This window comes from Arachis ipaensis, chromosome B01 (assembly GCF_000816755.2).
Source record: "Arachis ipaensis cultivar K30076 chromosome B01, Araip1.1, whole genome shotgun sequence".
NCBI classification, from domain to species: domain Eukaryota; kingdom Viridiplantae; phylum Streptophyta; class Magnoliopsida; order Fabales; family Fabaceae; genus Arachis; species Arachis ipaensis.
Window position 1 is genome coordinate 128690195 of NC_029785.2, and position 9642 is coordinate 128699836.

Consider the following 9642-nt stretch of genomic DNA (forward strand, 5'->3'; position numbering starts at 1 on the left):
ATAATTTGACTTTCTTATAAGCTATGACCTATAGTTCTTAAAATTATTGCCCAATAGTCAAATAACGGGTAATGTCTCTTTTTCTTATAATTTAATGGAGAACGAGAAAAAAGCTGTACTTGGAAAATGAATCACAATTTCTCAAATATGTTAATTAAATTTCTAATAATATATTTTAGATAAGGGGTGCAATGTAAGTGGTATGTAGGAGACTAATTCTCAATATATAGGCTGCCACATGAATTGATTCTACTGGGTTTGATTCCCGGTTTGGCTGATTTTTTTGGATATGATTTGGGGGTGTGAGTTATGTTGGGATATGATCATTATGGGTGATTTACACTATTATGACGGCGTTGATTTTTTGGAATTTTGGGGGGAAGAAATCAGACCCACCAATTTCAAGCAGAAAGGAAGTAACACAAATTGGTTGGATCGATTTGTGTGAGGGAGAGGTTGAGGGGCATGAAATCGGTGCCACCGATTTTTGGGTGGAAAAAGATGTTAGGTGAAGAGTGCAGTAATCGGTCGTGGGACCGATTACTGGAGACAGAAAATTTTATTTTAATCCGGGGTGCACTAATCACACCCACCGATTTGAGGGTGCAGCGGTCGGTCCGTCCGATTTGCGCGTTAGTGCATACAAAAAGCGGATGGTGAGTTCACAGAAGTCCCATTTCTTCCTCGCCGGTCTCAGCTAATGTTCATCCTCTTCTCTTCTCTTCTCTAATTCTTCTCCTTCATTTTTGTAAAAGAAATTTCCGTGAGGTTGAGAATAGTCAAGTACGTGTAGTGTTATGGATGATAGAGTTGTATTGAAGATTTATTATTACGGACAGATCTTATTGTAAACATATGAGGGAGTTCAATTTGTGTGTGAAAATCCATTAGATGTTGTTATTCCGTTTACATTGTCATTTGAGGAGTTGAAAGGTGTGATTTGTGAGAAGATAGATTCTCAAAGATGTAGGAGAGTATCGTGTATTTTGTACAGGTATCCTTTACCTGTGTTTGGTGGGTTTGTTCAATTTCAGACCAAGTACGTGACGGACGAAGCGAGTATGCATGAAATGTTTTCAATGTACATGGAAAATCGCCACCGAATGTCGTGCATCGAGTTATATATTGAGTTTGAGCAATCTGAAGCGGACCGTAACATTGAATTGGAAGATTATAATAGTGAAAGCGAAGATGAATTTGAAAGTAACTATGAGATCGTCAGTCCAGGTGAAGACGAAGATGAAGCTGGCGGCGCCATGAACGCAGATGTGGCGGAAGTTGCAAATGCACTAGCAAACCCGCATCCGTTTCAGGAGCCTTCTTTCATGCGGTCGTTGGATTTGGAGGCTCTGCACGCAACGGAGTTTCCGCAATATATGAATGCAGGTGCGTAAACCTAGGTAGCTATGTGAAACTCTAAAGTAGCAGATCAATAAGTCGGATGAGTAATGTATGTGATATGTGACTAGGCATTTGTGACCATAGCGTTTGATTTTTTTATTAATTAATAGTTCTTTGTTGTGAATGATATTTAGTTGTTCTTTACGTAGATGGAATAGCGAAAAATAAGACTATAACGATCTTACATAGTAAAGTGTGTTTATTAATTGAGTTGTAATAAAAGAATTCTTACTGAGTACATAATGAAGCATTTATTACTTTTGATGTATGCAACGTCTCCTGTTGTGGCGGATGGTGAGTTCACAGTGGGGATGGAATTCAGTTCAAGGGAGGCAGTAATCAAGGCAATGAAAGATTATACCATTCGTAGAGGTGTGGACTATCGGGTATATGAGTCGGAACTGATGACATTCTATGCCAAATGTACAGAATATGGGAATGGTTGTGACTGGTTGATCAGGGTAACCAAAATGCAGAAGAAGTACTGTTGGGAGATAAGGAGGTACAATGGAAGTCACACTTGTACCAGGTCTACTATTTCTCAAGACCATTCGAAGCTGGATTCCAAGACAGTTGCAGAAGCAATAAAGCCATTGGTAGAGGTTGACCCGTCTATAAAGGTGAAATCAGTAATTGCTGATGTCCAGTCAAAGTTTAACTACACCATCAGTTATCGCAAGGCTTGGTTAGCAAAGCAGCAGGCGTTCGAATCAATTTTCGGAAGTTGGGAAGCATTGTATGAAGCTTTGCCCATATGGTTTGAGGCCATGTGCCACAAAGAGCCATCAGCAGTGGTTCACTTTGAAACAATGCATGCTTACCAGGGGGATGATTTGGTTCCTGATATACGTGTTCTACATAGAGTCTTCTGGAGTTATTACCCTTGTATAAGGGCCTTCAGACACTGCAAGCCAGTGGTGCAGGTGGACGGGACTCATTTGTATGGAAAATACAAGGGTTGTTTATTGGTTGCAGTCTCACAAGATGGTAATAACAACATCGTGCCTATTGCATTTGCCATAGTGGAGGGAGAGACTTCTGACGCATGGTACTTTTTTTTGAGCAACCTGCGTCAACATGTGGTGACACATGATGGTGTGGGACTTATCTCTGATCGACACGATTCGATTAGGTCAGCTATTGAACGAAGTAATGGGGCGTGGTCTCCTCCTAGAGCTTTCCATATGTTTTGTATCCAGCATATTGAGTCCAACTTCTTAAGGAAGTTCAAGGCACCTTACTTGCAGAAGCTTGTCGTCAACATTGGTAAGTTTGAATAGAATGAACTTTGAATTTATTGTAAGTACGATCAAATAGAATGGTGTTCATAGTTGACTGAATGTTTTTCATAGGATACTCGAGGATGACCAGGGAGTACCAGATGCGCTATGAACGATTAAAGGAACGGGGTGAGGCTTACACCAACTGGCTTGATCGGATCCCTCGTGAGCAGTATGCTTTGGCATTTGATGGTGGTTACCGATGGGGTCATATGACCACCAATCTTGTGGAATGTATCAACTCCGTTTTAAAGGGTGCACGCAATCTTCCAGTCACTGCACTTGTTAAGGCTACATTTTACAGACTGAATGAGTTGTTTACTAGGAAAATAGCTGAGGCTGAAGCCCGAATCAATGCTAGACTTGTGTTCTCTGAGATGGTGATAACCAAGCTGCATGCAAATCAACGAGCATCAGGTAACATACATGTTATCTATTTTGATAAAGAAAATGAAGTCTTCGAAGTATGCGAGATGCCTAGTGGGGTTGAGTATGCAGTTGACCTACGCCACCATCGGTGCGACTGTGGTGAATTCCAGGTTGACCGAATTCCATGTCAAAACGTGTTTGCGTGTTGTGCAAATCAGATGTTGGATTGGCAAGTGTACGTTAATGACGTTTACAAGATGGACCAAGTTCGAAGAGTATACAGGGCTAGGTTTGAACCACTGAAAAATCCGGCAACGTGGCCTGCTTATCATGGACCTAGATTCGTTGGAAACCCGTTTCTCAGACGGGTAGCCAAAGGTCGGCCAAAGATGACCTGCTTCTTGAATGAGATGGACACTCGTATGTTGCGTCGCCCGAGGCGATACAAGCAATGAGAGTGGGTATCGGCCCAATCTTGATTCTTAGGCCCAGTTAGAACTTCGCCGTGTGATGCACCTAGATCCCGCTCTTGATTAGGAACACCCTGTGTCAATCCAAATTGCCTCCTGACTCTATCAGTTGCATGCCACTCGATGCATTCAAAAGATATAAGTGGCACTGTGGCACTCCAGATAACCGAATTATGACGGATGGCTAAAGGAATTACGTCTGGGTCGATGTATCCAATGCCATAAGCCTGCCAAACAAACTGGACACATCGAACCAGTCAGATGATTACACAACAATTAATTCACTTAACAAATTACATAAGGTACTTGTATTTTACAAAATACCTGTCCTTCTTGTAGATCATCCAACAACCTCCTGTAGTGCGCAAGCGTTTTATATCGGTAGGCATAGTTTTGACGGTCCCAGTTATGCCACCTGCCGACGGACAATCCATTAGTTAACTTATCTTACCCTAAAAAAATACAATTTCTATCAATTCTTTCAATGCATACTTTAATCAAAATTACCTGTTTGCAATTGGAAACACTCGGGGATTGCCGGGAATAGGCGCTAGAAATGGTAGCCGGATCCAAGCCCAAGTGACCAACAGTGTCAGTGGACCGTCCATCTCCTTGCAGTCGACACGAGTTGCCCTACACAATGATCTATACAAGTGTGCCAGGCATGCCGAACCCCAACTAAACTGTATGATCCCACCGAAGTTTCGGAGCAAAGGTAAAAATTTTCAGTGCACCGCTGCACCCGACTTATCTGCAAATAGAATTGTCCCAAATAACAATAATATGTGACACTTTACATACATTTGTATGTGCACATCATCAATCAACACTATACGATCTTTCAAACCCCTAAACCACTTTAATTTTATAAAGCTCCCTCTACAGTCCGTCTTCCTCGGTGCAATTCCAAATTGGTGCAAGCACTCGGCTTCCAATGCCTCAAAGCTACTCATGGTCGGACCTGTAACCGGAAGACCATTTGTCGGCAGACCGAGAATTACCGCCACATCCTCCAAGGTCACGGCACACTCACCAACCGGAAAATGAAAAGTGTGAGTCTCGGGCCGCCATCTCTCAATCAGAGCATTAATCATTACTGACTGACCTTTAATAACTCCAATTTGGGATACATAATAAAATCCAGTCTCGCGTAACTGTGATTCAACAATTTGGTTGTATGGATCCGGCGGGTGTAAATGATCGCACATCAACATCCTTGAAGCCTACAATATCACATTTTCGTTATAAGAACAAGTATAATATAACTATATTATTCAAAAACACAATTATCCTTAACATGTCCATTATAACTAATTCCCAGTATAATTGCATTTCAAACATACACATTAAATCTGTTATACAAAAATCCTTCAATCATATTCATTACCTTATAACAGAAATTAATTAACTTTACACAGTAAATCAGCCTCTATTATTATTATTATTATTATTATTATTATTATTCAAATTATTATTATTATTATTATTATTATTATTATTCAAACAGCATACATATTATTATTATTATTAATATTATTATTATTGTTATTATTATTATTATTATTCAAACAGCATACATATTATTATTATTATTAATATTATTATTATTGTTATTATTATTATTATTATTCAAACAGCATACATATTATTATTATTATTAATATTATTATTATTGTTATTATTATTATTATTATTCAAACAGCATACATATTATTATTATTATTAATATTATTATTATTGTTATTATTATTATTATTCCTATTTTATTTCTATTTCTAACCACCTAATAATAAAATCATACATACATACATGCTTAATCTCTACTTAGTGCCATTATAATATATATTGCTAATAAAATCTAAAATTATCACTATTATTATCATTAAATCAGATTATTAAAAAATAAAAACTTACATAATTTGGATCTCCAAGATAATTAACAATATGAAGCTCTGGTTGATTTACTTCCTTAATTTTTCGTCTTCTTGGCATTTTTATTCAAATTTTTTACCAAGATTGTTGTGGTCCAACAATGGTGAAATGGTGGGGTCGAGAGTAAGCAGAAAGGGATAGTTTGTGTGAGAGTGAAAGAGATAGTGTTAGGAGAGTGAAAGAGATAGTGAAAGAGGGGTTTTGAGGGGTGAAACACGGATAGAGAGTCACGGGCCACCCAGAAGCCAGGTGCATGCGCGACGCGTGGCAAGGAGATCACCAATCGGTGCCACCGATTTGTGCACCATCCGCTCCCTGAAATCGGTCCACCGATTTTCGTCCCCCCATCGGTGGCACCAATTTCTTCGACAACACCGTCACATCTCGGTGAAACACCCCAAAGCTCCATAACGCTGCGAAACTCCTTCAACGGCTCCATATCAAAATTAAAAAACCCTTACAGTTTAGCTGGAGTGTAGTATAAAAATAAAACAGATTTCTTATTAGTGTGTAAATGGTGTAATGTATGACTAAAAAAATGTTTGATCCTCCACATATAAAATATAGATATGAAGGCTACTAGTGTTTGTGTCACTTGTGCCATTTACTGTTCTAATGAATCATTGCTAAAAAATTGACACATCCAATCAAACTTAAATTAAAATAAAATAGATATAGTTTTACTGTTCATGTTATCAAATTGTACAATTAAGTGAATTAACTGATAATATGAGGATATTTTTCTTTATTTTATTTTTTTAATTATCTATTTTGAGAACAAAATTTAGATGCCATTACTTAATTTGTGAACTAATTGAAAATAGAAAAAAAAGCTCGACTACATGTTAGGGTAAGTGTTATTCTTAAACTCAATAAAAATATATCAACAAAATAAAAATATGAGGATATTTTAAAAGTGTGTAATTTAAGGATTAATTTTTATTTTTAAGAATATTATTTTTAAGAATATAATTTTTTGGAATAAGTATTATTTAGTTTGCAAAATTTAATGCTTTAGAATATTATGTAATAATCCTAAGTGTTATGGGAGTTATTTGAAATTGGGTTATTTTTGGGTTTGGACGCGAGGTCCAGACTTCTTTTTAGGCAGCGTCTGACTTTTGTTGGTAACGAGGTGCCGTCGTCCGAGTTCCTCGTGAGGAGGTAGGGGTAGTACCTACAAGGGACTCCAATGCTTAAATTAGCAAGGGTTTAAGTAGGTTTTTTGTAGATTGGATCTGAAGAATACCTGAGAGTATTCGGATACTTATAATGGTAGGTGTAGATTCTGTAACCACCCCTTTGAGTAGTTTCATTTTTTATGGTGAATAATCATCCCCTTTGCTGGGGAGGTTGTTGGAATCTCCCTTCTAGATGAAGCGGAGAAATTGTAGGAGTTATTTTATTGATTCAAGTAGATAAGGTCAAGATTGGCGTTGTCGAGGCTGACCTGCATAAGGTTGGGTATGTGCCGATGAAACCCTGGTATGTAGATTAGGCTTTTCTTACCTTGGGTCTGGCTGTATTTTGGGTTAGGGTATGAACAGTGCCTCTACTTAAGACCGAGTCACTAGGTCGGGCTCGAGCATTTATAGGTCGAGCTGGTCTTTTTTGGAGTCAGTTTATCACATCGAGTATACCGTCCTTTGGAGGGTTAGGTCGAGTACTCAACGTGTTTTTATGAATTTGAAACGTTGCGTCTTTTTGTAATCATTTGCACGTTTTCTTATGGTTACTTTAGTAACCGTGCACGTCATAAATGAGGGGGAGCGAATTTACCATTATGCCCCTAGAGTCTTATAAATACCCAACCCCTTTTCTCTTTCTTTTTTTTGCTTCTTCTGAAATGTTTTCACTTCTTTCTCTCTTAAAGCTTTTCATTTTTTTCATTGTAACCCTTTTTTGCTTTCAAAATTTCTCCATCTTGAAATTCTGCTTTGAGTTTTTGCTTGTGTTTTTCTTGAGAGGTTTGAAATGTTCGTGTATTTGCTGCTACGTGCGCTCCTTCATTTCTCATTCAATCAAGGTTGGTCTTGCCTTTTTTGTTTTGTTTTTTGCACTCCTGTTCTTTGCTAGATAATGTGCTTCTGGATACAATCATTCTTGATGTTTGTGTGAAAAAAATGGTTTCCTGTTGATGGTTATTGATGTTCTTTTGAATTTGTATCTTCATGGTTGTTCTGAACTTCTGCATTCTCTTCTTTGAAAATTATTTCTTTGCTATGAATTTGTATATTGAATGTGGAGCTTTGCTCGGTGCCTCCAAATGGTGCCTTTTTATTTCTGAAAATGGCGTCATTTCAAGCTCTAATAATGTGGTTTGATTGCTTAGTTTGCAAGAGGTTTTAAGAACTATGGAGTTCTTTTATGTTGTTGAAGATGATCCGACCTCATGCGGATTTGTCTGAATGTTTGTGCTGTTGTACCCGACTTTTCGGCTTATTGTGATGATTTTTTTTGCTATGTTGTAGGTATAACTTTATGTCACATTCGGTAATACTCAACATGTCTTCTAAAGTTTCATCCGACCTAGACTGGGTAGATATTACCATGTTTTCTATTGTCCCTGTAATTGATAATGAGTATATCAAAACTTTTGGTAGACAACATAGGCTGTGTAGAGATCGAAGGATAAGGATAAATATGAGATTGTGGTTGCTAATCGCGAGGAGAGAATTTGTTTTCCCCGACTTGACAAGTCGGAGCGTCATTTTATTTACATGTATGAGTGCTTTTTTACTAGGTTGGGGGTGAGTCTCCCTTTTTCTGATTTTGAATTTGAAATTCTCCATCTCTATAAAGTTGTTCCTTCTCAAATCCATCTCAATTCTTGGAGTTTTCTAAAAATTTATCAACTAATAAGTCGAGAACTCGACCTACCTTTATCCTTCAAAGTTTTTTTTATCTTTTTTTAACTCATTAAACCATTCAGTTCCAAAAAAAATAGGGCCGAATTTCTTTCCAGGCTGTTTAAGGAAGGAAGGTCTTTTCCATTTTTGCCAATTCTTTTCATGATTTCAAAAGTTATTTTTCAATATTCGATCGATTGAAGGTGTCCAAACTTTCTTTTTGAATGAGCGAGACAAAGCCCTTTTTAGCCTGTACGGGAGGAGTTCCCCCTAATTATAAAATACAACCTTGAGTATTTATATGAGGTAGAGAAGTGTGTAGTTTTCCTATTCCAAGAGTGTTGGGGCCGAGCTCCAATGCTTGATACCAAGAAATTTCTAGTAGGAAAGCCGAGCTACATGCATACTGAGCTAGATAGTACTTTCTTTGTGTTTTGTAGATACCTTTTTGTTGGTATTTATTATGCTTATGTAATCTGACTTTGATGTTTGGTTTTACAGTAAGGATGACTAGTGGGTCGAACATTCTGAAGAGTCTTCGTCAAGCCAAAAGGAATGCTGCTGCCCGAGTTATTCAATTAAAAGAGGCCCAAAGGTCGTGAGACCTCTCTTCCTCCTCAAAGTCAAATTCATGTCCTTCTCAATCAGTTAAGGTTCTTCTTGATCCTACTCCTCCTTCTCTTACTCCTCCTGGTGGATTCGATATTCAAACAACTCCCCTCATTTGTAAGAACCGGCCTAATCGCTTTAGTGAAAATAATAATTCTTAAGTTCCCGGAGTATATTTAAAATTATTTTGAAGTTTTAATTTGAAAATTTAAAAGTGAAATTTGATTTCAAAGAATTTTTCTGAGTTGGAAAGGTATCTTTTTCAAAAATTTTTTGTAAAAAATGCGTACTGGTGCCTAAGCTGGCCATACTGGCTTTAGTCTGTCCAGTACCGCGTATTTTGAGAAAATAAGATTTTAAAAATTGATTTGTTGTTTTGAAAGGACAAAAGTAATTTAGAATTGAAAACCAAGCACTAGTCTTAAAGATTTTGGCCCAAAGTGGGGCAAACGGACCAAAAATGCTAACGGGTTAGACCGGGTCCAAACCGGGCCCAAGACCTAACATATATATGCTCATTTAATGATCTTTGAGCTCATTTTCCAGCCCAAAGAGAGAGAGAGGCGTGGTTTGAGAGAAGAGAGGAGAAGAGGTGATATTACTATTCATCATCACCTTCTGGGAGCCATAACTTGAGCTATGGAACTCCGATTGACGAGCCGTTTACTGCCACGTGAAACTCTTGTCAAGCTCTTTAATTCTATCTAAAAAAATATGGTAAAAATTGAAACC

General features: G+C 37.7%; 2 protein-coding genes across 2 annotated transcripts; one reads left to right on the forward strand and one right to left on the reverse strand.

Moving 5' to 3' along the window:
• LOC107613840 lies at nt 1644–3294 on the forward strand. The gene is made up of 3 exons (XM_021112055.1): nt 1644–2667; nt 2754–3209; nt 3269–3294. Exons 1-3 carry the CDS (start codon nt 1644–1646, stop codon nt 3292–3294), a joined length of 1506 nt encoding a protein of 501 aa, XP_020967714.1.
• On the reverse strand, nt 3379–4262 carry LOC107619946 (serine/threonine-protein phosphatase 7 long form homolog). The gene is made up of 3 exons (XM_021112060.1): nt 4028–4262; nt 3845–3935; nt 3379–3759 (listed from the first exon to the last, which is right to left on the reverse strand). The coding sequence occupies exons 1-3, from the start codon at nt 4126–4128 to the stop codon at nt 3379–3381; spliced, it is 573 nt and encodes a 190-aa protein (XP_020967719.1). The 5' UTR covers nt 4129–4262.